The sequence below is a fragment of the Pocillopora verrucosa genome, chromosome 2 (genome assembly GCF_036669915.1).
Source record: "Pocillopora verrucosa isolate sample1 chromosome 2, ASM3666991v2, whole genome shotgun sequence".
Lineage (NCBI taxonomy): Eukaryota > Metazoa > Cnidaria > Anthozoa > Scleractinia > Pocilloporidae > Pocillopora > Pocillopora verrucosa.
In genome coordinates this window covers 20,122,655-20,150,353 of record NC_089313.1, presented here as the reverse complement: position 1 = coordinate 20,150,353, position 27,699 = coordinate 20,122,655, and the positions used below count along the sequence as shown (strand labels likewise).

The 27,699-nt window shown below is 36.7% G+C and overlaps 5 protein-coding genes across 6 annotated transcripts; 4 read left to right on the top strand and 1 right to left on the bottom strand.

Moving 5' to 3' along the window:
- Positions 1–7: 7 nt before the first annotated feature.
- On the bottom strand, positions 8–2,659 carry LOC136279166 (DNA repair protein RAD52 homolog; the record flags this gene model as incomplete). The annotated part of the gene is given in 12 exon segments (XM_066162696.1): positions 8–52; positions 54–68; positions 70–254; positions 317–329; positions 371–484; positions 797–856; positions 858–873; positions 1,471–1,589; positions 1,974–2,041; positions 2,153–2,246; positions 2,342–2,443; positions 2,526–2,659. Coding segments are annotated over 12 exon segments (873 nt in total), but the record flags the coding sequence as incomplete, so codon positions are not given.
- Positions 2,660–2,782: 123 nt separating this feature from the next.
- LOC136278969 (protein lin-37 homolog) lies at positions 2,783–8,580 on the top strand. Its single transcript, XM_066162284.1, has 12 exons — positions 2,783–3,025; positions 3,507–3,573; positions 3,936–3,968; positions 4,691–4,735; positions 5,032–5,042; positions 5,204–5,248; positions 5,466–5,493; positions 6,165–6,360; positions 6,480–6,511; positions 6,686–6,770; positions 7,150–7,223; positions 7,673–8,580. Exons 1-12 carry the CDS (start codon positions 2,995–2,997, stop codon positions 7,752–7,754), a joined length of 729 nt encoding a protein of 242 aa, XP_066018381.1. The 5' UTR covers positions 2,783–2,994; the 3' UTR covers positions 7,755–8,580.
- Positions 8,581–9,397: 817 nt separating this feature from the next.
- LOC131773866 (transmembrane protein 272-like) lies at positions 9,398–15,304 on the top strand. The gene is made up of 5 exons (XM_059089834.2): positions 9,398–9,558; positions 11,536–11,620; positions 12,039–12,149; positions 12,865–12,924; positions 13,199–15,304. The coding sequence occupies exons 1-5, from the start codon at positions 9,526–9,528 to the stop codon at positions 13,588–13,590; spliced, it is 681 nt and encodes a 226-aa protein (XP_058945817.1). The 5' UTR covers positions 9,398–9,525; the 3' UTR covers positions 13,591–15,304.
- Positions 15,305–16,419: 1,115 nt separating this feature from the next.
- On the top strand, positions 16,420–21,355 carry LOC131773863 (transmembrane protein 272-like). 2 transcript variants are annotated; one of them, XM_059089831.2, is made up of 4 exons: positions 16,420–16,832; positions 19,158–19,326; positions 19,874–19,933; positions 20,289–21,355. In XM_059089831.2, exons 1-4 carry the CDS (start codon positions 16,830–16,832, stop codon positions 20,705–20,707), a joined length of 651 nt encoding a protein of 216 aa, XP_058945814.1. In that variant the 5' UTR covers positions 16,420–16,829; the 3' UTR covers positions 20,708–21,355. The 2 variants fall into 2 exon arrangements, with proteins under 2 accessions (XP_058945814.1, XP_058945813.1); XM_059089830.2 differs by lacking the exon at positions 16,420–16,832 and adding an exon at positions 16,970–17,231.
- Positions 21,356–23,684: 2,329 nt separating this feature from the next.
- Positions 23,685–27,697, top strand: LOC136279266 (potassium voltage-gated channel subfamily H member 6-like; the record flags this gene model as incomplete). The annotated part of the gene is given in 6 exon segments (XM_066162886.1): positions 23,685–23,796; positions 25,067–25,531; positions 26,063–26,453; positions 26,791–26,990; positions 27,487–27,669; positions 27,671–27,697. Coding segments are annotated over 5 exon segments (1,263 nt in total), but the record flags the coding sequence as incomplete, so codon positions are not given.
- Between the last annotated feature and the right edge of the window lie 2 nt (positions 27,698–27,699).

Here is a 27,699-nt window from a genome sequence, read left to right as displayed (position 1 = left end):
TTTTTGTACCTGTTCCCAATGCAGGGGTAGAAGCTGCTCCAGGGGTCGTGAAATGGTGGAGGACAGTGTGGATGCTTTTTCAGATTTATTCCACTCTCCTGTTGTGTCCCTGGTTTGTTGATAATACTCTCAATTATCAGCTTTTGTTGCTGACCTTGTCTGCATTTCTGAAGATTGCCCTTTAGAGAAATTGCATTGAACATTGTTTCCCACAGAACCAACATAAACTTGTTCGGTGTTAACATGACTACCATCTGAAATAAAAGATAATATAGTGTGAAAAAGGACACAGTACATAAAAACTTTCAAAAATTACCATCAGGTTGATACTTCAATGAATAATTAGTAGGAAAGTAATTTGCAAATACACCTGCAAGAGGAAGTTTTCCTTCATCATCTCAGATGAATTCTGGTCTTCCTGGGTTTTTCTCACAACTGTCTTCCCAGGTCTCCTCATAAGATTTACATCATACTGAATAGTACCCTAAAAAATTAAAACTTCAGCATTTCTATTGTACAAAAAGTGTGACGTTAAATTGACATCAATTAATTTAATTAGCAATTAATGAACTCATTAAATAAATAATAATTGCAAGCTATGAACCAAATGTTTTTTTGCATATAGTACATCAAGTATATCAAGAGTGTGTGAGTAATGGAGCTTAAAATAAAGAATGTTTGATAAATATTATTCTAAGCTAATGAGTATTCAAATTGATTTTTAAAGATCACCCTCTTGCATCATTGTCTTACACTATAGTTGGATTTCTGCTTCCAGAAGGCTACTGATACTTACTGATTTTGGTTGTTTGGTAATGAATTTTAAGTAGTCCTTGTCACTAATGCAGTTTCCAAGTGGATTCTCCAAAACTCCTACATGAGGAAACATTCAGGTAGAGAAATCAATGAAGCTTTGGATAACTCCCATACTTAATACAGAGCACATTTATCCATAATTAGCAATTCTGGATAAGGTTGAGCAAAGTAAGGCCATTTGCCAGTGGTGAGCAGATCAATTGATCAGATTGACCTGTGAGAAGATGGCAGTTCATGATAATTATAATTACCTACTTGTTATTTGACTGCAGAAAAAATATGGCTAGATAGTAATGCATATTAGCCTTGGAGCAAGCCCTTGTCATTTGGGCTGAAGGACACTCATTTCTTCACCCGCAGGAAGATTTGAGAAGAGTTAATGAGAGGTTTGCTGCAGGTCTGGATCAGTCCCAAACCCTTTACAGACCTCTTGCTGGCTCATATTACTCACCAAGCCTCATACTTTCCCACAGGCAAAGAAATGCTTTTGCTGAAATGATAGGGAAGGCCTGCTTGCAAGCTATGTGTTTATAAGCAGTTATATTTGGGTCAGATGGAGGACGCTAGGCCAATAAATGGAAGAAAAAGGTTTCATTGTTATACAACCATAAATCAATAAAAAGATTATTTCTTTAATCATAGAAATCAGCTTACTTGAGAGCTCTTTTCAGCCCATCTGTGACAGCTTCTTTTCTTGCTTTTTCAAGAGACAGAGCTTTGGATTTCATTCCTTCTGAGACTCCATAACCAATGTCTTCATGGTACACACCATCCTGTAAAATATCACCTAACATTTTAAATTTTCCCTATTACACGCTGAACACTGTTGCTCAAACTTATGAAGCTCATAGTTGGAAGATAAAATTCTGCAACTTGTTAATAACTTTTTAAACATGGATTTAAAGCATCCTCAAGCTTAAATTACTAATCAACAATGGCTGGCCTGAGGTTTGATCCCTTTAAAATAAAAAGGGTACAAGAAATTTTTTTCCTGTCTTACCCTTGCGAAAAAGTGTATTATTGATAGTGTTAAATACTCCTTTCAATGTCAAAATGTCACCACCGACTGTCGGCCGACGCGTTGACGAACGCTTCGGCCAACGTGTTGTCAGGATCGGATTTGTTACCTTGCCCCTTAAATTGACACTATCTCTCACCTTTAATTGGACTTTCACGAAAGCACTAACTCCAACATAGTATTTGTTTGCCACCTGATCTACAAAATCTGAAAAACCAACATGCCAGTTGTGTTATTAGTGACATGATAAAAAAGTATTTTTGTCGATCATTATTTTGTAAACGAACATTTGAAAGAACACAAGTGAATTTCCCTTACCTATGTTCTGATGAGTTACTGAATGTGACCAACCATTGAAACCAAAGGTTTCATTTGCTAAATTGATGAGTTTCCATCCTTCTACATAAGCGAGCTGAGGAATGACATGCATACGTAATTACGAATCAGGAACGTTAAATATGCTTTCTCTGACATTGCTGATTCTAATTTGTTTTGTAACAAAAATACCTTTTGCCCGCCGGCCCCTGCTCTTTGGCTGATGTACTCTGGGCCAAGCTTCTGGTTTAATGCACTCTGAATCGCATCGCGCTCTTCAGATGTAAAATTTACCTGAGAATCAAGAGTTGGAGGAAATTTTACGAAATATTCTCAAAGTTAACCTGATAACTTCATAGGCCTTTTTGAGACTCACGCTTCCAAATAAGGGCCCAGGTGTTCTATTATTGTTACACATCGCGTAAATTTGCCCTCCAGTACAATTTTAACAAACAAATCAATATTCTTCCCAAGCGAAAAGTGAATTTTTTTTGCATAGAGGGATAGAGGATATTTTGAAAATTGTCAACATTGACTGCTCAGCCAATCGCAACGTAGCAAAAGCAAAGTCTTGTGGGATATCTAGATACTTCTTGTCATAAACCAATAAATTGCAGATATATCATCCGGGTTATTTTATCCGAAAAATGGCGTCCAATTCGAAGAATCACTATTTGTCTGCGATCTTGTGATGAGAATTACACCTTAAGAAACTCCGCGATCTTGACATTGCAGGCAACAACGTTGTCTTGGCTGTGCATTTTAAATTAAGATCAAAAACAGAGCTGGATTGCAAATAACAGTTAGCGCTTAATTCGCTTGAAACAAAGAAAGATCAATCCCCAATGGCTGCGAAAAGAGAGGAAACTACTTCAGGTATTAAGTCTCCTTTGTTCACAGCCTAATAGGAATCCGAGGTTTGCTTTCGAATGGCAGTTATTTTATTTTTCATTTTCATTCTTGAGACATGTTGTTTTAACCCATCATTTTGACGAGTGCTCAGCATATTTATTGAAGACCAACATACACATTATTGCATGGTATGCAAGCTTTACCAGTCTCAGCTTAGACTAATTTTAGAAATAACCAGATATTCATTTCACAGGTGAGCCCAAATACAGCTTCACGCTTATTTTCATCTCGATGAGATAAAAAAGCCACAACTGAGAAGAAGAGATTTAATACCTCAAAATAACGAACATGATATTGTGATGCTGAGACTTATTTTATCTATATTTTTATAGGTTATTATTATTTGTTTGGATTATGAGAATGAAGACAGTTAAATGGAATTGAAATTAAATCTCTTTGAAACCTTTGAGCTAGTAAAAATTTGAAGCACTACACATACTTGTAGGTGTTAAAAGTGCCCGGGTCAGACTTGACGTGTTGCTGAAAGATCTCATAAAGAAAACAGAGGAAAGGTGAATTATTTTTACTAGTTCTTTTACTAGAATGCCTGCCAAGTATGGTGAAGTTAAGCAATTTGAAAGGAAGTATAGAATCAATGTCTAAGACATTACAGAATACAGCACCATTTTTAACCATCCACCAAATGAGCAGATTTGTTTGGTTTTTTATTCATTATTCCCCTTTTTTTCATCCACTGCCAAGCAAAAGGAGCCACTAGAAATATGCTCCTTCAAAAGTGGCCTTGTATTGTGTAGTTGTTCCAGATCAATAATTACAAGTTGAGAATGAGAGTCACTTTTGCAAAGGAAAATTACAGAGATGCAAATACACATGAAGTTTGCAATATTAATTTTGTTGTTTTAATGGTTTACAGTGGTGAGGGTGAAACAAGCTCTACAACAGGAAGGTAAAAATATATGTACAGTATCCTATTACATTTGAGTATAGCCATGTAAGTTAATGTTTTTTTGTTTGTTTGTTTTTCTGTTTTTGGTGTCTGTTCTTATTTTGTTTTCTGGTTGATTGAATAAATCACGGTCCACTCTCAAATATTGATTAAAATACAGGAAATGGTTTGAACCCAGGGATAAGAGTTGATTGGATAGTCTTATGATTCATTTAAGAATGTTCTTGAGAAGGACTGTTATTGGTACATTTGAACCTCAATTATCCCGACTCATAAATCACAGGAATTGCTAATTAAACAAAAAATTGGGAAAAAGTTGTTTTTTCTTTGTTGTTTAAACAATTGTTGTTTGCTCAAATTTACATGTTGGTTTGATATACATGTATTACTCTGTGTGTGTAACTGTCAGAGAGTGCAGAATAAATTTTCTGAGTGGTACAACAGTGTAAAAATCAACAAAACTGACCAATCATGACCAACTTACACCACTTGAGTCTTATAACCATCAACATCACAACTCTACTGGGTAATCAGAATACATATACCAAACATATAACAACTCCTTGCTTAAATCTGATGATGACTTTCACTCAGGTTGTTGACACATCAGTCACCATTACCAATGACAGTCTTGCTCAGGGCTACCCTCACTTGAACAATCTGGCTTCACAATCAGTTGATCAAAATATTATTAACTAAAATTAAATTAATTTTCTTTACAGTTCTGCAGCTTTTCAAATGCCACCACCCTCAACACCAACCAAGAGGTTTGAATGAATTGTTGTTGTTAGCAGTTGGACACAGTTACATTAATTTTATGAGTTTTTTTAGGAGCCCTTAAGACCACCTTTAAATGACTCAAGACCCTGTCATAAAATGATAATAATTATTATTTTGTTATTATTATCATCATTACCATTAATTAATATATTTCACGTTTTTAGATGTGCATATTTTTCCTCTCTGTACATCTGTTTATACCTGAGTGATGTGTATTGCCAGTGCTGTTATTCAATTTTTTCTTTCCTTGTTTCATGTTATACAACGCTTGCTCCAAATAAAGAAGTGGTTCAGGTAAACACCTTTTTTTATATTCAGATATTTAATGGCTGCTTGGGAAGTATTTGTCTATTCACAAAGGTTTATAAAGTTCTCAGTTAGTTTCTGGGTGCAGAATGACTTCTTAATGAGTTGTTCTGTAAACATCTGAACATGTCTTCCATCTTCTGTTATAGGAAAAACACCAAGGAAAAGACGCAAAAAAGATGTGGGGTATGATGGTAAGTATAGCAAAAATGGCATTTTTGTGAAATGATTTAGTTGTGACAAATTCATGGCAAATTTTTTGTATTTATAGATTATATTGCTATGATGTTACCGTAGTTTGTCATATTTTGTTGAGGGGCCTGAGATTTTAGGTAACTTTACATACAAATTATTTTCCCTCATTTCTGTTAAGTGTGATCACAAATATTTTCAATTTGTCTTCCTTTGCAGATGCAGATGGAAGTAGTCAGAACCGTATGTACTTTTTTTCAAGAAATATTGCTATTATCATTGATTTTGTGTCATGCTTAATGGTTTTCTTTACCCAATGAATTTAATAATTTTATGATTGGCTTCCTTGAAAAATGTTTGATTCTGCTTTCTATTTGTTTGTTTTTGGTCTTGATCATGACTTTTGGTGGATATACTTGTCACCTTAGCAAGGTAAGATTTATCTGAGTGCCTTTGCACAAAGATTAGCTTAGTACAATGCTTTACTAAATTGAAATGTGTTTCAGTGACTGTGCTACTTACAGTTTTGGATCAAATCTATCTAACTTTTCCCTTTAACCCTTATGTAACCTTCTAGGATCTTCAATGGTTTTACCGAGTTTGACAGTTATCAAATGTCAGTGTCAGTTAGATACTAGGTATTTGCAATTAAGTCATTTCATTAAATCTTCAGGTGTTTATAGGGCAAAAGACGGTGTATAATACCTCTCCTTCAAACCAATTTCTTTGGTTAAATTTTGATGACCTGCAATGCTTTTTATTCAGAAAGCATAAATGTATTTTCTTGTTACTTCACACTGTTTTTCAGCGGCTGCTTTAAATTTTCAAAGGAGAATCCAAAATCTCTGCTCTGCTTTTGAGGTTACTGTTGTAATACTTTGGAATGTTTTGTTCCCCCTTGGCTTTTTACCTTTGTAGCTTTGTCATGAAGCTGTTTGATCGCAGTGTGGATTTTGCCCAATTCAATGAAGACACAACCTTGTATGCCCTGGCTAGAGCCTGGATGCAGAACAAGCCTTATGGAACCAAGCCATCTGATTCTCAAGAGGGCAACCAAGATGGTGAATCTCCAACAAGCAGCCAGGAGAGTGTCATGTCTTCTTTGTCCCATAGTGTAAGTAGAAAAAAAAAAAAGATGAAAAAGCACTGCTACTCTGCTTTCTCAAGTTTTAACTGCTGTGTATTCCATTACACAGATGTAAATCTCTGACTGTTTTGAATTTCTTCTTACAGAATGGTGACAGTGATCCTAAGAATGTTTACAGGTAACTAAGAAAGAAAATGCTTGTAGCTAGTCTCAGATCAGATAATGATTAGGGCAAATCCCTCACCAAACATTCATTATATTAGAAACCCATAAGGCCAAACTCAGGTATGAGGGCTTTTTGTTTTATGAGGGTGTTTGCTATGTTATATTAATCTCTTTTCTCCCTATAAAGTTTTCCAGATCCAGTGAAATCAATTGAAGACTTTAAGATGAACAGTACTCTTTCAAAAGGAACACTTTCACTAGATATTCATTATGTAAGTAGATATTTTATGTCTTAGAATTCCTAACTTGTGTAGCTGGCCTTAAACTTTTTATGGAAAAAAGTCCAATTGCAGGCCTTAAACTTTTTTTTAAAAATAAACTCCACTTGCTCTGACAAAGGGCTAACACTTGAAACATCAGCTTTTTTACCCTTTACGGTGGCCAATTACATTTTCAACTAAGTTGTTAACACTAAATTACATCTGCTATACTCTCTCACCAACGCAGCACCACGGTTTCTTTAGAAACTTACCCCCCTTAAACTTTCTATTTTGCTCTCTGTTACAGAGAAAGGTAAAGCTAAACCAAAACCATCTTTTATTGCTTGATTTTTGCGAGTTAATTAGCAATCTTTAACCAATAATCTTCTAGGATATTGATAAAGCTCCACCAGTGAGTGATCTTAAAAGAAATCACATGGACAGGTGGAAGAAAGTCAAATCCAAGTGAGTAATTAATGTCAACTTTGTTCACAAGAAATCATCCATGGCCCCTTAGCTTCCAACTGGGTCTTGCGCCTCAGTGCAGTTTTAACCCTTTAACTCCCAAAATCTCATGAGTAATTCTCCCTACTGTCTGCCATGGTATTGGATCAACTAATAATCCCCTAATTATTAATATTTTTCTTTATTCTCATCACTTGTCTGCTTGATATTGTACTGATATTGTAAGGAGAAATTCTATCTTGGTCAGTCATGAGAGTTAAAGGGTTAAACTTGTCTATTCTGGGATCACTGTACATTAATCCGCTAATTTTTTTATTTATTTATCTCAAGGGTATATCTTGGTATGAATGATTTTTCTAAGATTTTTGGACTTGTGTTAATTTTTTTGTCTGTGATCAAGGATTTTGAAAATGTAAGCTTTAATTTCTATTTTGCTATTTCTGTTGCAGTTGGAAAGATAGCTCGTTTAAAAGACAAGCCTGCTATGCACCAAGTATAAAAAAGATACGAGAACTCTTTGAGCATCAATAGTCAAGAGAATAATGATCTTAGACTGTCTAAATTTAACGTTTTTTTTTTTGAAGAGTTCTTTTTAATGTGCAATGTAAATGGGTATGAAAATATACAGTGCACCACAATTAGGTTGTACATCTGTATGTATCATCTTGTATTATACATGGTCATGTAGACTGCAGTCATTCAGAACTTAAAGAACAGGAAGGTAATGTGGAAAAAGCTTTAGATTCATCAGAAATTATGAACAATAGCTGTATAGGTTACATGTAAGGCCTTGGTTTTTTCATGTCTGAGATAAGACATGATTCATAATTATAAGAAATTTGACAGAAGGAGCATTTTAGCATCAGAGAAGGGAGAATTCTCCAGGTACTACTTGGAATTTCCTAGCTAGATTCTAATCCTTTGACCCCAAAGTGTGATTAGCATCTAATTATTTTTCTTGTAAAATATTATGGAAACACCGGTTAGAATAAAGGAAATGATCATAAATTCAGAAAGTTCTTGATTGCTTGACAAATTTTTCTTGTAAGCTCTGTGAAGAGTTACCTACACAAATCCATGCTAAAAGCTTTCAGAAACAGTAAACAAGTGAGAGCATTTTATACTGACTTGTCACTGCTCAAGGAAGTTTATGTTATGTTTTGCAAGCATTTTATTTTAATGTAAGATACTGATCTTTAAGATGCTCTGAAGTCATAATTTTGTAAACTACAACAAGCTGCCTCATAAAATGATAACCAAACCAGGAGCATGGAATAGACTTCTTAAAATTAGTAATAGATTTAGATTAACTGTCTTTCATCTCACAATGCTCTATTTTCTTATAATAAAAAAAATTTACAATAATTCTCAATAAAGTTGTTAATGAATAATATATTAAAACTAGTAATAACCATGGATTAGAAAAGTCGATTTTTACCAACATGATAGTATATACATGTGGTTGGCTGTTACATGGGCTTGAGGCCCTTGCATTAAATAAATGCAACCGGTCAGCTAGTCTAAGAGGACCTCCAAACCCTTAAATTGCATGCCCCTACAGATGAAAGCTTCAAAAATAATATGTGTTCTTCAAACACAAAAGTGGATGATAAGAACACATTTAGAAAGAAATGACAAACTTTTTTTCTTCTGAAAAGTTTCCAAAAGTGCATTGTGATCATTTAGACGAGGCACATATCAACATTTCATGTAATGATTCTATGGAAAATATTGAATTGTCCCTTTGTGTTATTACGACTTTTCAAATTAGCTATGTTGGTGATTACCATTTATACATGACAAATTTCTGTCTTTCTTCTCTGCAGTATCCTATTGCCTAATCATTCATGAACAATTTGCCACCTGTTACTAAAGAATATCCCATCCACAAGACAACTTTTGATTTAATTCATGTAAACTGTTCATGATACACAACTCATCATGTTGCTAAGCTCTAGTTTTGTACATGAAAACGTTTCTGTTTCCACACTAACAAAACTAAAGGTGAAGTCTTGAACAGTATGCATCGATGAGGTGCAATATGGATGATGAGACGTGTAAGGTCAAGTAAAATCTGACTTGACACCTCCGCCACCCCCAGAGGACCCTCCTCTGCCCACCCCCTGCAATGAAGGACATCTTGGTGGCAAAGGAGGGAGGACTAAGAACCTGGGGGTAACATAATTTAATATGCTAATTACTTCAGGGAGGGGATAAAATTGTTTCCTACTCGTAGTCACTGATTGTGGCAAGCTTCGTGCGGTTTGCACTCAATATTAACCCAGGACCAGTGAATAAGTGAATGATGGCTGATAAAGAGAAACGACCCATTGAGGTGTGTACCTAGCTAAAGTCATTCGTATTTTTGTACGACTTGGAGAACTGCTTATCTAAGCAGATGCGCGCCAAACGGCGAAAGACAGTTCAACGTTCCGAATTTAATATCAAGAGTCGACCTTTTAGCGTTTGAGTTTCCATCTGTTTCAAAAAGAAAAATTCATAAGTACATTTTACTTAAATTAGGAAAAGTATCTGCCGTAGTTCTTTGTCGAGTATGTCATGATGAAGATCCATGTTCTGTTATGATTTTAATATCCGCCTGTACATGTAGGTATCATGAAAGTGAAAGTACAAATTATTTACTTAATAAGCTACAAGTCATTTTCAAATCCTTCCTTTCTCTATTTCTTCTTTAATTTTCTTTTTTCAAAGGTCTTCTTTTCTTCCGCTAGCCATGAGATTCAAAGCAAAATGCTTCTTGAATTGTCTTCCAATTTAGAATATTTCTCACGTGATTAACAGAAGTCGTACGTGATAGTCGAAAGTTAGGCTTGTGGTCTTTCTATTTTATTTTGCTGAAATATCAATTAACTCTGTTTTGCTGCCGATTCAAAAAATACTCAACATAGTGTGAAAGTTCACGAAAGAATAAAAAATGCGCCAATGAAGAAACCAGAGTGAAATGAAAGCTCTTAGTCTTAGTTTGATCTTTGAGGCAGTTCAGACTTCGAGTTAGGAAAAAAACTACAATTTCTCTGCAATCCTTTGAAAATGCTGTTGCATATGAAAATTGCCAACTTTCCCAAATCAGATGTTGTACCACAAAATGAAGGGCACATTCCAAATTTTACTTCTCACTGGTATGAAATAGCACGTCACCGCTGTATTTAGAGGCTCTAGTATTTAGAACAAAAGCTTTCATTTCATTCCAGCTAACAAGTTCCTCATTCTCAGTGGTGAAGTTTGCACAATGTATACACCTATTTTAAAATGTTGGAAATAATTAACTCTTCAATTCCTACAAGTGACCAAGACAGAATTTCCTCTTTCAACATCAATAAGAAATCAAGTAGGCAAGTGATGAGAACCAAGAAAAAGTATCAATTAAGGGATTATTAGTTGATCCAATACCAAATTCTCAAAAGAAACATCAGAAGAATTGTACAGCAGATAGTAAGGAGAATTACTAATGAGATCTTGGGAGTTAAAGGTTTAATAATGATCATAATTTGCATCAGCTATTGCACCAGACTAAAGCTTCAACACTAGATCTGACATTTATCTTACATCTGCACCACTGCAAATTACTGATGGACATTCTAGTCTCCTTGTGTACTTTTAGAACAGCTGTTGTTCCTAATACGGACATTTACAGAATGCAAATAGGGCTTTTACGTGATAAAATTATTTACTGAAAATTGACTTGCAAGTCTTATTTGCACAATAATTTTCAACAATTTTTACCAATTTCTTGCTGTCTTGTTTTTGCTTGGAAAATTGGGTAATAAGCTATGTTGGAATGTGTTTGTTTCATATCTCATTTGTTATACTTAGTGTTGTTTTTATTACTAGATCTTGAAGCCATAAACTCTGAGAATTGTATACCAGACAGTATTGAAAAGTGAAGGAAAAATTTTTGGTTATTTATTTTGGAGACAACTCTTGTAATGAAGTTTAAGCCTTTGTCTCATGGTGTAGCCAATGTGGATATGGATTATGTCATTTTGACTGCATACTGCATAGATAGACTCAATAGAGTAGGAAAGCTTTGTGACAGCAGACACTGGAGACAATATTTCTTAGAAATCTTGCCTTACAGCTGTCAAATATCAGTCACAGCTGGGTGTAGTGCTTCATGAGGTGATGCATATTCCATCAACCTTATTGTCTGAGGAATACCACTGTTATACAATTGAAACACTGTGATCCACATCAGAAGTGATTACATTATCAGAAAAATGATTAATGTTTAGAAATTATAATATCTAGATCTTGCAAATAAAAGGGTTCAACCTTTCCATTTCTATTCCAGGGAGATCCAGTAGACCCTTCATCAGGGATGCCTCCTTCATATGGAACAGACAATGCTTCTCCCCCCTCTTATGATGAAGCAATGGGTAAGTGTACCTGCATGGCTCTCTAGAAAAATAAAATTCAGCTCTTCATGCTGCAACCATTTTGGTTGCTCTGTAAGTTGAAAACAACTGCCTCTTTCTCTTGGATGGTCTGAGTTAAACATTTAAACCCTAAGAGTGACCAGCTTCTAATTTCTCTTTACAGTCATACTGGTGAATCGTTCATTTAGATCATGAGAATAAAGAAAATGATCACAACCTCAGAAGCTTTGATCTTAAAAAAATTCTCATTGTCAGTACAAAATGAAATGTATAGCGAACAGTATGGAGAATCTTCATACTGATGTTAGGGTGTAAAGTGTTAAACTGTGAGGTGCCATGCGAGTATGAAGAATAGAAATACTGATGGTGGTAAAGGTTAGTGCTACTTCTAATTTCATTTTTTTCTTTCCTCTATAAGGTCCACCACCTTCATATCAGTCCTTGTTTGGTGAAATCCAAGAAGCACGCTCCAGTTCCAGTGGAGTGCTTGACTTCTTGAAGAAACTCTTTTTGATACTTATTGGAACAAGTAAGAATTTGTGTCACTCTTTTTCAACATAAAAGATCCTGTATAAATTTGAAAAAGTCACTGCTTCATAGAATAATAACTTACAGGGTTTTTATTAAGTCTAGTGATTCTCAGAAAGTTATATTTACTAAACCAAAGTGTGGAAAATTAGGGTAAGGTACAGAGTATTTCCTTAGCTATACCCTGAGAACAGGTCGTCATCTATGATAGCACTGCAGGATGTGTGTTCTCTGCCTGCAGGAAGATTTTAGACAAGCTGGGAAGAGGTTTGCTGAGGATCTGGTAGTAATTATCAGCACAAGACCCCTTGCAGACTTCTTGCCCTCTTGCATTGCTTTTAAAAGGCTTCATACTTTTCCCTGGGCAAAGTTACAATTGTGCTGCATGCAGTCTAAATTAGCTGTAGCTACCAACTAGTATGACCCTCTGAAAAAACGCCTAGCAATGTCATTATGCTCTGAGGGTGGAACCTACAAGGAAAGAGGATTCAAGGTTGTTCCAGGGCAGCTGGAAAAGAACTACTGAAGCAGCTACAGTAAACAGCCCAAACCAGAGCAAGATGGCTGGTAGTTTCCACAGATCTGTGGGGGTATATGGGGAGAAATCAAGTCTGTTGCTGACTAGCTGAGAGCCTCAATTTACTGTTGACAAAACTTTATCTCTACAAATTGCTATTTCAAGTAGTTTTAATTTCTTTCTTTGATATCATTCTTAGTTGGGTGTACCATAATGATTGGGCTGGTCATGGCTATTCCCATAGCTATGATAGTCATAGGTAAGTGAAACCTTTACCTGTATGTCCATAATATTGGTTGATAATGTAAATTAGCCACTGTTAAGTAGTTCTAAGCTGACATTTTGAGTGTATGCACTTTGTCATGCGCTCTGATGTATACTTCCCAGTGATGCTGGAAAACTTGCTAGAAACTTAGCCCCTCTCTTTTTTACCTCTATGTCTTAGAACTTTGACAGTGAAATTATCAGGGCCAAAAGGGGCAATCTCAAATCGGATTTTGTAGAATTGATGAAAAGTTGAATACCTTTAACAGGAGCTAAATACAAAGACCAGTGCCCTGTAGAAGATAAGATTCCCATCTATCTTATTGTTGGTGGAGCTGTGGGTGTGTTCAGAAACCTCATCTCCTTGTGTCAGCGGGCCACAAAATCCAATAATGATGAAGATGAAGACGAGAAGAAGAAGCGCCCTTTTGAGGGCATCCTAGACTGTTTCCTGTTTATCTGGTTTATTTGTGGAAATGTCTGGATATATAAGAATTATAAGCCCGACTTTACTGACTCTGGAAGTGAAGAATATTGTAACCAAACGTTGTATCTGTTTGCATTTTGGTTAACAACCTCCACATACATTTTAGCAGGGGTCATGTGTTGTTGTGTGTGTTGTGTGGGTGTTTGTGCTGCAATATTTAATGCTGATGAATGAAATCTCAAGTGTTAAGGGTAGATGCAAAATTGTTACCCATATGGACAGGAATGTGCCACTGAAGTCTACAAAGACATCATGTAGTCACACAAAATTGCCATTAAGGCAGTCATAATTTTTTTTATAAAGTCATAGGTGATCAATTCAAATGAACCACTGCTCACTTAACTTACAGCAATGAGTTACTCTCTAGCTAGTTCACCCAGATGTGGTTCTATGCAGTTCTCTCCAATATTGTGCACCCATCATTCTTTTGGTTTTTCTTGTTTCCCATAATTAATCTAAGATATTAAGCTCTTGCTGCAATATACTAGGTGGCATTTCTATGCCATTGAATTGATACAAAAGGTGCCTTGAAATATGAGTCATTGAGTATTTAGGTGCAACTTCATCAGAGATCCTGTAATATTTAAGGAAGACATCATAATATGTATTTCAAAGCACTGTTTGCATTTGAATTGGTATTAAGTGATTTTACAAAATCTACTTTTCTAGACAACAGAGCAAGGAAGCTCACCCTTATAAACAATTTTGGGTGTTGTACTCTAGTCTGAAACAACATTTCAGGGTAGCAAGCAGTTTAGCCTATTTTTCTGCAAGTCCCACTGACTTTTGGAATTAATGATTCTTAATATTAATATATTAATATTAATAGTATGTAATAATCATGGAGACTTTGTAGGTTTTGATTTCTCTAGAATAAAATTTGTATCAGGGCTATAACTTTCTAAAGGATTTTCTCTTAGTTTATGAATTCTAGTAGATTTTTGTTCTGATTGCTCCCAGCCATAAGAATCAGGATCTGTGAACATAAAAATTTGCATTGTACTCATACTTCTGTAGAGTTTTGTCTTTGTTTTTACTGCCAAGGGTCCAACAGAGGAAGAGCATATGGAACTCTGTCTTTTTTTTGTGAGTCTTCCGAGTATAAACTTAACCCTTTCACTCCCAAGATCTGATTAGTAATTCTCCTTACTATCTGCCATACAATTCTTATGATGTTAGTTCAGAGAATTTGGTATTGGATCAACTAATAATCCCATGATTGATATTGTTCTCTATTCTCATTGCCTGCCTGCTTGATATTGTATTGATATTGTAAGGAGAAATTCTTTCTTGGTCACTTGTGGGAGTGAAAGGGTTAAGGATAATTTTCCTTACAATATTGATACTTTTGCCATAAGAAAGGTGATGGAAAGAGAGAAAGGCATTAACCAATGACTAATTTTAAACACAAGTGTCTGATTTTAGACACCAGAGTGCAGCTTTAGTTGGTAGTGTCTGTTTTTAGACACTTTTGTCCAATTTTGGACAGCAGTGTCCCATTTCAGTCTTAAGTGTCTAAATGTAGACACTGGTGTCTGATATTTATAGACATTGTGGGCCAATTTCAAACACAAGTGTCTGATTTTAGGCAGTATATTCTGATTTTAGGTAGAAGAGTCTGATTTTAGACACTTGTGTCTGATTTTGGACAGCAGTGTATGATTTTAGGCAGTAATTTCCAGTTTTTGACACTAATGTCCAATTCTAGACAGTAGTGTATGATTTTAGACAGCAGTGTATGATTTTAGGCAGCAGTGTCCGGTTTTAAGCAGAGGCGTCCAGTGTTAGACACTAGTATAGGATTTTGAACACATGTATCAGATTTTGGACACTAGCTCCAATTTTTTATGCTAATTTCAGATTTTAAACTCTAGTGTCTAATTTTGGACACCAGTGTTAGTTTTCAGCCATTATAGTCCGAATTTAGACTCTAGGTTCTAATTGTGGATACTAGGGTCTGATTTTGGAAACTAGAGTCTTGTTTTGGACGCTAGTGACAAACGAAAGGAGCATGCAACTAAAAATTGCTTTCCAGGCATTTCTTAAGGACAATTCAACAATGCTGTTGTGGAGCAGCTAGGTTGGCTTGCGGCACGCTAACATTAGATTCTTTTTTTTTTTACTTGCTGAACAAGAAGGACTTCTTGTAGTCCATATCAGTCAGATGTTAAATTAAAAATTACCTTGTAATTTCCTTCACCACCCCCCTCCCCCCCCCCCTATCAATGCAGCACCACGCACCACAGTTTCTTTATAAACTTACCCCCTTTCACTATATCCATCAAAAACGTTATTCGTCTCAGCTCAGGAAAACCACCTGAGGCGAAGAACAATTTCTAGTCCTTGCCAGCTGTTGGGTGATATTAGACCCGCTTAACCATTTATCTTTGCCTTCCTCTCTATGGTAATTATAAAACGCAGGCAGGCAAAATTAGGTACAAGCAAACCAGACTGTAGATGCTTGGATAAAAGCTTGATTCACCTGGTAACGTACAAACGAAAGAGGCTGGAAAAAGCTTTTTCGTGGCACTCAGCTAACACTCTCTTGGATGAACACTCGGAAAAAGGCCGAGTTTCCTGCTTTTTGCCTAATCGAGCTACGCCCTACCCATCGTCTTCAGACAACCCTCTCAGCTCTTCGCCCACCGCCCTTATGCTTGCCTAATCGATTCACCGCACTTCACTGGCTGTAGCCCACAATGATCGCGCTTCGCAGACCTTTCGTACCCAAAATACAGCGTAATTAAGACGAGGAAAAACCCTCCTCAAAGATGATGCTTCTGCGATGTGCTTTGAAATAATAAAATGTAACACCCTCTTTTATTTAGTCTTAAAATTAATCGTTGACTTCGTTGCCTAACTTGTAGCTGTTATATGTAAATTATCCATCGTGACCGACAATTAATTGGTTGCTCCGCGATAATCGGTCAAAAAATTTGTCTCCATGTCAATCTGCATTTACTTTTCTCAGAGACACGTATATGACGACCACATGTACATTTTCATTTGACGATTTGGATAATTTCGAGGCCTTTTCATCAAGACTTGTTGCAGCCTTTTCAGGTGGATATATTAATTTATTCATTGGCGATCCAACTTGCTATTGGTCAGTTTGTTCGCTGATATATTTGCCGTTAACGGTGCTGGCCTTTCTTAGAGAGCAACCAACTCGTCTACTCGACAGAAAACCTTCTAAAGTGTTTCTTTTTTGCCTCTTGGGGGTTTCCATGCCTCTTCTAAGGAAAGACTGAAACAGTTAGTGCGGCGAAGACTTGTGACTTTTCGATGAAGGACGACGAAATGGTGAAAGCGCACTGCCGTGAACAATGCAAGTGGATCCTTCTTTTAATTTGGTGATCTTAGGCTGATCGACATCTGCCGGATATTTGGTCATATTTAACGTAGAAATTATAATGGTGAGTCATTTAGGTAATTCCACGGCACGATCGAGAATTGTAAAGTAGAGTTCGCACAGAATTTCCGACAAATATTGTCTTCGAATTCTTTGTTTATTGCTGCGATCCTATAAATGGCGCGCTCTTTTGTTTATTATGTACAATATTCCTGTCTCGTTAAATTGCACTTTTACATGTAATTTTGAACCAGGATTTGCATAATTCAGCCACTGCTTAATCAAACCATTGACCGGATGGTGCTAGGTGTTTTTTTCCAAACTGAGTGCGACGAGTGTTATTTTCGTCGTTGAACGAAATACTGTAAGCGTTCGATACGGGTTCAATGGTAGAATTATGCAGTTCATAAGGATTGCGGGCGATGATGCAGAGAGGAGTAAGAAATACAAGCGCCCTCTTAAGGTACAAAAAATTGCAGCTGTTTTATTTATGTTTTGTGTGTGGCTTTCTCATAAGTGCCTCTGTGCTGGAGTCTATGAAAGAATCGGGATTATTTATTTAAAATTCCGATTCCCTTTAAGAGATGTCTCTATCAGCGTTTTCTGCGGTGTGCAGAAGCCATGATCAGTTTATCCATTGAACTCTTGTTAACATTTTAACTAATCGCGGTAGTAGGAGTATTTTTCGGTGGCGTGGAAACACGCTATGAGACGACAAAAATTCGGGTCTTTAAAAGACCACTTCAGTAGGAATTGTGCGCTAATATTTCAGTAAAATCTTACAACCTAGAGTTGTGGCGAGTTTGTAAGATACTCCTGTTAAATATTCTTTTTTTATAATTTGAATTTCCTGATCAAGTTAAACATCTACGCCTCTTTGCACCTGGCCTTCAGGAACTTTTTAATAAGCTTTGGGTGTGAATTATAAAAAAGCAATTCCATTTTAATTTACACTATTGTTTTGGAAGATCGAAACTGTTTACCAAAATTTGCTCAGGTGAATCCTGCAGTCCCAATAACAGTGATTTTCATTTCGTTGAACAGTAGGGTTTTTCCTTTTTTTTGCGTGTTTGACCTAAAAAGTTTTCATATAATTTTTACGTAGATGAACATTGTAGTTTAGTCTCAGATGTCGAGGTATCATGTACACTTTGTTTTAACTTTCTGCTTGTGCAAATATTATCACTAATTCAGTATGCTTATTTCATAATCTAAAAACTTATGAGCAAACGACTGGAGTTCTTATCAACAAAAGCTCAACTGGGTTTGTTCATCAGGTTCTAGAGGTTTTTAAGTATTTGTTTTTATAAAATTGAAATTCCAGATTGTCAGGACTCTTTGGTTGGGGATTAGGGAGCATAACTTCTTGTTGTGGGATATTTGTAGAGATTATACATGTTGAGCTTCATCACTGAATCAACTTTGTAGCTAGCTTGCAGTCTTAAATGCATTATTGAAACAAAAATTTTATATTTACATTCCAGGGATTAGTTCTAAGACAGCAATGGTTTCTAGGTTAAAAAAAGAAAAACACAATCCATATTATTATATTTTTGGTGAAAAATAATCCACAAGGTATTTACTAGGCACTTGCAATCAGGTATGACATATTTTAAAGGGATTTTGCAGAATTAGTGATGACCAGATACAACAGAGCAATCAAGTTTTATAGGAGTCATTGGTGATGCACCTTACAAAGGGAACAGCTAAATTGGAATTTATTAGCATATAGCATAAACATACAATTTTTTTTTAATTAATTCAGAATCACTTGAAATTTCTGAACAACGTCTGATACTCTCAAGAATTTGAAGGAACTTCTCAAAAGATATTCCATCAACATTTTTCAGTTGATGGGCATAATTAGCTAGAGAGTAGTTTTGTATGCTAAAAGAAATTTATATTTAGCTTTTTCCTTTTTTTTTTCTTTGCTTTTATTCTATGACCATTTCATTGCAATGAGGTGCATGGTCAAAAAAGAAAAAGATAAACGTGAGATTATCATGAGCCTTTTGACAGGCAGTGGGCAGGGGGTCTGTAAGATTTTTTTAGGGGTGAACCACGATTAAGTGTGTGCCTCGCCAGGAGTTTTTATCTTAGCATATCAACAAACTTATATTCATGCAAGAAGAAGTACTGGCAAAGAGAGTATCCAGCACCAGAGGGTAGATTCCTCAGATTTGCATGTTTTCCCAAACCTGAGTGATGAGAAGTGTACATATGAGGGGGTCATTGTACCCCCTCATAAATAAGAGGAGTCACAGTCACTCCGGGGCATCCTTTAGCTTGTCATCCCTGTTCAATCAAAATGTTACAGTGAGTATGTTATTAGCACTGGATTCATAACGGGATTTTGACACATAATGACACTGTGCCTGATTCATTTTAGTCTGAAAAGAGCAGTCAAAACCCCACTGAAGAAGAAGACAAAATTTGGCCTGAGGATGCAGCACCGCCCAGCTATGACTCACTGTTTGGGCAAATCAAAGAAGCTAAGGAGACTTCTGATGGTTCATTTGATTTCTGCAAACGAGTTGTACAGCTCTTTGCTGGAACAAGTAAGTTAAAAGAGCTCTCAAGAGCTGTGCATTTCATATTTCCGAAGCTGAAGCCTCCAGGCACCTAGGGATTCCCTTAAAAACACTGGTATTTATAATAGTGCAGTATACTCAAAGTTTTGTTTACGTAAGAAAGGTATCTGATTGAAAAGATACTTAATTTCAATTGTTGATCTTGGGAGTTTAATGTGGATCCTTATGATCAGTCCTCAAGAATTTACTGTGATCAACAAAGCCTAATCATCTGAAATCTTTACTTTTTTTGGCAAATGGTATCTTTAAGAAACTTAAGTACTTTGGGGATCCAGAAAATCCTTGATAATGTCAAAAAGTTTTGAAGGCTCCTTTGATCTTTTTGGTGTTTTAGAGATTAGATTTAGATTATATGTCAGTCAACTTAGCTGAAAATTGTCCATAGTTTACAGTTGGCTGCACCATTGCTTTGATTTTATTGATGGCACTTCCAAATTGTCATGGTCTTGCCATGTCTTCTGAAGGTTCATATGATTACATGTTGACTTAACTGAAAATTGTCCATAATTTACAGTTGGCTGCACCATTGCCTTGAGTTTATTGATGGCACTTCCAATTGCCATGGTCATTATGGGTGAGTAACAAAACAAAAATGATTTAAATTTCTTCTGTGCTTGGCTTGAGTTATGGTCAAATGATCCCTGGAAAATGAAGTTTCCTTACAATTAAATGAAATAAATTTGATCTTTATTTGAATGTGTCTGATATGTGATCATCATAACAAAATGATTCCCAGCAATGATTATTGTAATCAAAGGAATTTCAGATAAAAGGCTGTAAAAGTTCATGCTTTGATAGGATTTGATCCTGTGCCGTCTAGATACTATTTGTGTGCTCAAAGTTGTTGTTGTTTTTTTTAAGTGAACATAGCTAGTAACCTGGGTAGAATATTACAAGGTGTTGTTGACTTTTTTTTTCTTGTTTGATAGGTGCTAAGTATAAGGATGATTGTCCTGTGGAACCCTTCATTCCAATTTACCTCATTGTGGGAGGATCATTTGGAATGTTGAAAACCATTATAGTCCTTTGTCAACGAGCCAGGACTCATGAAGATGACTTGGACATGGACGAAGATCAATCCATGTCCACAAAATTTATTGACGGCGTTTTAAATCTATTCTTGTTCACATGGTTTATTGCCGGAAACATCTGGGTATACAGCAAGTACCGACCAAATCCAACTCCGCCACCAGGCGATCCACTTAACTATTGCAATCCAACACTTTATTTGTTTGCATTTTGGGTGATCACAGCCAGTTATATACTGATGGGCTCAATTTGTTTCTGTATATGTTGTCTAGGAGTGTGTGCAAGCTGTACAGCATTCTTTGTTACCGCAAAAGAGTGAGATAGTTAAGATTTTTTGAGGACAGGTTGTTGTTATTTAAGGATCAGAGAGATAGGATAAGTTGGGAAGACAAGGAATGCCATTTTCTAGTGTTTTTCTGGCATAAGAAAAAAAATTTAAAGCTTCTAGTTTTGGTGCAGTAATATTTAAGGTTGACAACCACATTGTTGAGGTAAGAACTTTATTAAAGAGCAAGCGCATTAAACTTGCTAATACAGGAAAAGAAATTACTTCATATAACTACAAATTGACTGAAAATCTGGTTTAAAACTGAAAGTTATGTAGGTTTTATTTAAACAGGGTTGTCAAAAGGATTTTGAGTGACCAGACTGTGGTACAAAGTAGTTGGTACTAAACAGTTTTAATTCCATTAATAACATGCTTCCATACTGAAATTTTACTCCCTACCCTTCCATGGCTGAGGTTTTTTTTTAGAGTTAAAGGTGGATTGCACTGGTTGCCAGCTTATTTTGACAACCCTGTTAATATGTTTGTATGCTCAATATGGTCTTAATGGGATGCACAAGGCTCCCTGTTGGTAAATACTCTTGTACAAACCATTCATGCAATTGATAGATTAAGTTCAGCATAAATTGGAAGCATCTTTTGAGGGAACACAAGTCAGTGTTGTAAACTCTTGATCATTCACCAAGCTGTTTTGTTTGATTTAGTGTAATAGTGGATTTAGAGTGGAAGTCGGTTAGTCCTTCGCCATAGCAGAAATCTAATCATCTCCCACTTCCTTCCTCCTGAAAAAATACCAAGCACACCTCACCTAGAAAACACACTAGCATACAGAGCCTACAAAAGTTAGTGAATGGAAGTCAAAAAACATGGGACACAATTTTGATATGGTAGTTTATAGTTATTTCTGGTTGATGTGTGAGTAAATTTGCATTTTCCACCCATTCTCCCACTAACATTGCAGTCTTTGATACTGCTTAGATGGTAGGCTTGAGTATCAGTAGTGTTTCATGAGTCTGTCTTCTCATGCCCCTTCTTCTCTAGGTTGAGAGGAAGGGCAGAGACCCCAGAGAAGAGTTTTGTTGGGGCATTTGAAGCACCGCACAAAACTAGGATTCAAAAATAACCTTGACAACTTGCACCTGGTCATCTGAATAAGTTAATGCACTGAGTTTGAATAACAAGTTTCATAGCTTGTATTTAGTAGGATTCAGGAATTGATATACCAGAGCGAGGTCTCTAATGCAGTTGTTTGGTCTTGTGACACAGCACCTCTCTCTTGGGGGGAGGGGGGGAAGGGAGGTGTTGTTATTAGGAAAAGTTATTATAAAGTATTATCGTTATGTTATGATACTATGGATTTATAACTAAATTATGTAGCCATTGTGGCTAACAGGGTTATGGTTGGGTGGTTAAAAATGGCAATAGGATGAGATACACTTAACGTTAAATATTTTGTAATATCTTAAAGTTATTCAGAGAGTGAAAGGAAAAATTCTGAGTGGTTTGTCGTTGTTATAAACAAAGATGAGGGTTCAGTTGGTTCCCAAGTAAAGAATTGAAGAAATTTTTCGCTAGCCTCACGCGTGAGCGAAGTGAAAGGGATCTTGTGGTCTAATTTGCCACTCGAGCGGGAATGATTGGCTAATCTCGTTGTTTGCTTCGCAAAAAGAAAACGCATATGAAACCCACTGTGGTTTTATTTATTGAATCGTATTATAGGGGTGAGGATGTTGTATGTTCCATTGCAGTTAAAATAATTATTGAAAACTTTAATCTTGTTCAAACGGTAAAAGTTTTGCTCTTCGCGGGAAGACGACGGGAAAGCACAAGTGGGCTCGGAAAGCCAATCAGATTTTGTTTCATCTCTCGTCATTGGATAATTTTTTCCCAAAATATAATTCGCTTTCGATTAATCATAGTGATTAATGCTTGTGCAGTATAATGTGCTTGTGAGAAAGGAGAAACAATTCGGGAATTTCGATTTTCAAGGAGATATTACGATGTTAGACGTACGATGTTGCGATGTGTCTCCGGTTTAGGGTTTCCTTTTTCCCTACTTTACAAGATCCTTGTTCTAACTTGATAATTTGGAATGCTGCATTGTGACATGACCAGTTCCTCGAGAAATGTCGAGCGCCTCTCAGCGAATTAACTAGTTTTAAAGTCAGGACCAAAGTCATCACAATGGCCAATCTGGGCAAGGAAAAATGCGCACTACTTCAAGCGTAGGAAAGCGTGAGCGACAAAGTTTTGATTGGTTTTTAGCTTTGGATCTGATTAGTTGAGAGGATGGTGCCAATGTTTTTCTTTTGGACCAATCATTTAGCGAGGTAAGTTACTTTCGACATTCAATTATAGTTTGCTTTATGAACTTCGGAAATCGTTGGCAAAATCATGTTGAGAGACAAACTTGAAAAAGCTAATGTACCTCAATGATATACAGACTAAATAAATAACCTGCAATTATATATAGCACAAGTCAAAAAGTTCTATTTCATAATACTGTGAATAAACTCTTGAATGAGAGTCGATTAATATCTAAATAATTCCTCACCGAAGAATGCCAGTATTGGTTTTTAAGTGTCTCTTTCTTGTTATACCTTTGTTATTTATTTATTTCTCCAAAAGACCGATTGCTTCACGCCCCCTTAAACTTAATTACCATAAAAGAAAATTTCTTGCTGTGTCGAGTACCCTGTCTAATGAAACTAACTTGCATTTGAATTTAAGGAGAGCAACACTTAAAAAGTACAGACTGAAATTTCTCCTAATTATTCATACAATTCCTCGCAGCTTTTCATATGTTGAATAAATTGTGTCTTCTTAAAGCAAAGAAGATCAAGATGTAAAGTGTTTTACATGAGAATGCGTATTTTGATAATGAATGATCATCGAAGCTTTTCCATATTTTCGCACCTGTTTTTTGGGAATTCTTCACCTATTTGACATTTCAAAATTAAGTTACCTTCAAAGAGCGACGGTTGGAAGAGAGAAATGACAGCTTGTCTCCACAAAATTGAACCCCTTCGGCTCGGCCTTTCACATTCACTAACACAGGAGCGGGGCTGGAAATTTCCGTCGAGCTTCGATCACAGACTCTTGCGTGCGTGCTGCTTTTAAAGGTGAGGGGGATTCGGATACGAGAATACTTAAATATGTACTGCAATATTTTCTACAGTTGGTCTGACTTTGTAATAATCACTTTCAGTTAAAGATCACCATAAAACAACCAAATTCCAAAACACTTGTCTCTAAAGTCTTCGTTTGCAAGTAAACCAAAGACGTACCGCTGTGCTGATTCATGAACCCACCTTTGCATTGTCTCGTACGTTCGCATATTTGACTTAAAATTCAAACACGCGATTATTAGAAACTGGTTATCTTAACTGCATTTCGTTTCAGAGCATTTTATTTATTACGATATCGTTGAAAGCTTAAATTACAAAAAAATATATAGATATTTGAGCTGATAAACAATGCAAGCGTTATGTTGAATGTTGGTTTGATCTCTGAAATTTCTAAGGAAGGAATTGATTAAAAGAAATTTTCATGTGCGGTTAACAAATATAGCGTACGGCAATTAATTATTAACCATGATGAAGCTTATTTTCACAACTAACGTAATTTTTAATGAATGATGCAAAGAGGCTGAAAGGAAGATAATATAGCTATGCAATCGGAAAATAGCCGCTCTGTTTCCTAAAGATTTTTTTTCGTGCGGAGATGTTGATTATTATGATGACTTCACATGTGTTCGTGTGAAATCTAAAACATATTTTCAAGCAGCTTTTTTGCGTGGGTAGTGAAACTCAAAACTGAAATAATTAGAATTCAAAGTTGGCAAGTTTTATTTATTAAATTCTCGTTTATATCTCAGAAATTCAAAATAAAAGTGTTGGTTTTGTCACTTGTAATTCAGAAGAATTTCCTCCTTTTGCTCTTGAAAAAACTTGAGTTAATTTTAACCCTAAGCGTTTTTAAAGATTTTTCAACAGAAAAGAAAATTTTTATACTTGTCGCCAGGCGTTTTTTAATTGCGATGAGATTTCTGCGCGGGGAAAAAAGCACCTAAATTATTACAAAGACAGCCAACGGACCGCTAAGGAAGGAAACGAACTAAATAAATCTCAATCCACCAATCAAAACACAGAAACATTGCTTAGGCCGCGCGCGAGCGATGAAAAACAGACCATCTGTTTCGGGATTATTTTTGTTTAGTCTTACTCCGCTCTGTGATTGGTCAAGAAAACTTGCGCCACCCTTTCAACCAATCAGGTTCAGTACTAAAACCAATAAAAACTTCGACACTCTTGTTTTCCCGCGCTTTACGCAGTTCGCTTGCTTCAGCCTATATGTTATTTAATTTTTTGGTTTTCGCTTTTTTTCCTTCAGATCATGTCCTCAGTGGCTCTCGACATTATCGCTGAGACCAAAAGGCGTAGTCTAAACAGGGACATCAAACCGGACTCGCCAATTAGAGGCAAGATTGGAAAGTGTACGATTCACCACGAGTCAGAATTTAAAGCGCTCTGGGACTGGTTTGTCCTCGCTCTGGTGCTTTACATTTCAATTGAAATCCCATATGAAGCGGCATTCTTCCAGAAGGAAGCGCGAAGTAAAGGAGTATGGGAAAAAATTTCCTCGGGGGAGCCCCGTGAGGTGGTGAACCTTTTGGTCGACTTAATGTTCATCGCTGACATACTGATAAATTTCCGGACGACTTACGTGGACACAACATCCGCAGTAGTGATCAGCGCACCCAAGAGGATCGCCGTTCATTATCTAAAGACTTGGTTTACGATAGATTTTGTGTCCGCCATACCATTTGATTACTTCATTCCGGACGAGTTTGAAGGGGTACGGAAACTAATTAACAAAGCGCTCCACTTTAACTGGGAAAACTGGCTCTAGTTGTGAGAATCTGTCTATTAATCTTGCTGTATTTTTGTTCTTACTCTGTGAAAAAGTCCTTCCTCATAGCAACAAAAATTAAACTTCAGTTTGCACTGAAGTTTGGACGGTAATACGATGATATTGTTTCTGATCGCTCACCGAAAGATTATTGACTGTCGGACGCCTGTTAGCTGACGGGTGTGCTTAAAACTGTCGGCCGACAGGTTTTTTCAGGGAGTTGTTCTCCACAATTTTATAAATGCAATTACATTGAGCCACATCAATAACTAGAGCTCTTCAAAATGTCACAACTGCTCTATATCTCAATTAATTACGATATTTTGAATTTGATCCACAAAGCGTCTGTAATTCGAATTTTGAAAGGAAACATTTCAAAACTAAGTAATGAATCGGTGATTGCCATAAAGCTCTTTATCTTGTCAAAAATAGTGAAGCATAACAACTTAACGAATCTTTTTATTTCCATTGTCCCAGGCTGCTACTGTCGCTGGTCTATTGAAAACTGCTCGTCTCCTTCGTCTCGTCCGAGTCTCCCGCAAAATGGATCGTTATTCTGAATACGGTTTAGCGGTCGTTTTCCTGCTGACGTCTCTTTTCACTCTTGTTGCCCATTGGCTGGCTTGTATCTGGCACGTAATTGGCAGGGAAGAGATTGGAGTCCCGTATGGTTGGATTCAACTTTTGGCGGGAACATTAAACAAACCGATAAATGAATCATTGCCGGGAAGCGGACCGGGGGCTGGGACCCGATACATCACAGCTTTGTACTTCACGTTAACCAGCCTGACGAGTATCGGATTTGGGAACGTTGCTCCTAACACCGACAGTGAAAAAATATTTTCTGTTATAACGATGTTGATAGGAGGTAAGTAAAGTGCGTCTCTTTTTAGTTCCTTTGGCAAAAGGTTTTTTCCTCACATAAATTTTGGTTTCCCAATGTAAAATAATGCTCGTCTTGAGCAGATAGGATCGCAAGAATTTCAGGCGCCCTACCAAGGGCTTCTATGACCAGCAGACCTGACAGAACGACCAAACTTTATCAACAGATTATATTTGACCAATCTCGATTGAAGAACGCATTTTGACTGGTAGTTAACCCTTACTGCTTAGCTCGGATCCTGTAAAGAAGACTTCTATAACAAATTTATTTTCAATAATGGTTTAGCCATATTTGAATCTGGCTGATATATTTTTTTTAATAGCTCTATTTTACGCGGTGATCTTTGGAAACTTAACGGCCATCATACAACGTCTTTACTCCCGTTCAGCCCGATATCATTGAGATATGCGAGTCGTTAAGGAATTTATTTCCTTATATAACATACCAGAATCCCTTCAAGGGACCCTCCGAGAATACTTTACCATGGAACAAGCGGCAACTAAAGGGAGTGATATCGAGTCGGTAAGAAGAGGTGCTGGTGTACATTAGTTCGAGGTTTATATATATGTTTTTGCTAAAACTCACGGCGCCTTGCTTAGGGAATTCTTTGAGGTCGTCTTCCTATCTCCCTCAGGGGATCCCCGTGGAAGTTCCGTAAGGTCGTCAGTCGTCAGCATGTTCCGAAGAAGATCTCAGTGTAAGGTTCCCTTGGGTGTCTTAAACATATTTCCAAGAAGATCTCTTCAAGAAATTCCTTGGGGTCTTCCTTGGCATTTCCTTAAGAGGATCGCATAAACGCATTAGAGACAAAAGAAACTTTCCCGGACAACTTTCACTCCATATTCCCTTCCCTCTCCTAGGGGTCTCTTATACAGTATGACACTTAGAGGGTATCCCACAAGTGCTTCAAGGAGCGAATCTGGTAGTCTCGTCTCTCTCTCTCTTAAATTTTTGTGATAAGACGAAAAGATTTTCCCTATAATAGCCTCCGATCTCATTTATTATCTTCTGCCATCAGATCATGTACCGCTTTCCTGAATCACTTCAAGCCGACATTAGAGTTCACATAAACCGCCAGGTGTTTGAAGAATTTGAGATTTTTCGTGGAGCAAGTGAAGGCAGTCTCCGCGCTCTCGCGAAGGCATTTCGTGTCGAGATGTTTTTCCTCCAACATCACTTCCTGTTGAAGGAAGGCGACCAGAGTCACTAAGCTCTATTTCATTGTGTCCGG

Bases quoted from the DNA above. Each gene is read 5' to 3' on its own strand.
- LOC136278969 (XM_066162284.1), top strand. From the start codon at position 2,995: ATGGCTGCGAAAAGAGAGGAAACTACTTCAG. The intron at 6,361-6,479 runs GTAAGTAGAAAA...TTCTTCTTACAG, and splicing joins TGTCTTCTTTGTCCCATAGT to AATGGTGACAGTGATCCTAA. The intron at 7,224-7,672 runs GTGAGTAATTAA...TTTCTGTTGCAG, and splicing joins TGGAAGAAAGTCAAATCCAA to TTGGAAAGATAGCTCGTTTA.
- LOC131773866 (XM_059089834.2), top strand. From the start codon at position 9,526: ATGATGGCTGATAAAGAGAAACGACCCATTGAG. The intron at 11,621-12,038 runs GTAAGTGTACCT...TTCCTCTATAAG, and splicing joins CTCTTATGATGAAGCAATGG to GTCCACCACCTTCATATCAG. The intron at 12,925-13,198 runs GTAAGTGAAACC...TACCTTTAACAG, and splicing joins CATAGCTATGATAGTCATAG to GAGCTAAATACAAAGACCAG.
- LOC131773863 (XM_059089830.2), top strand. From the start codon at position 17,166: ATGCAGTTCATAAGGATTGCGGGCGATGATGCAGAGAGGAGTAAGAAA. The intron at 17,232-19,157 runs GTACAAAAAATT...GATTCATTTTAG, and splicing joins AATACAAGCGCCCTCTTAAG to TCTGAAAAGAGCAGTCAAAA. The intron at 19,327-19,873 runs GTAAGTTAAAAG...CATAATTTACAG, and splicing joins ACAGCTCTTTGCTGGAACAA to TTGGCTGCACCATTGCCTTG.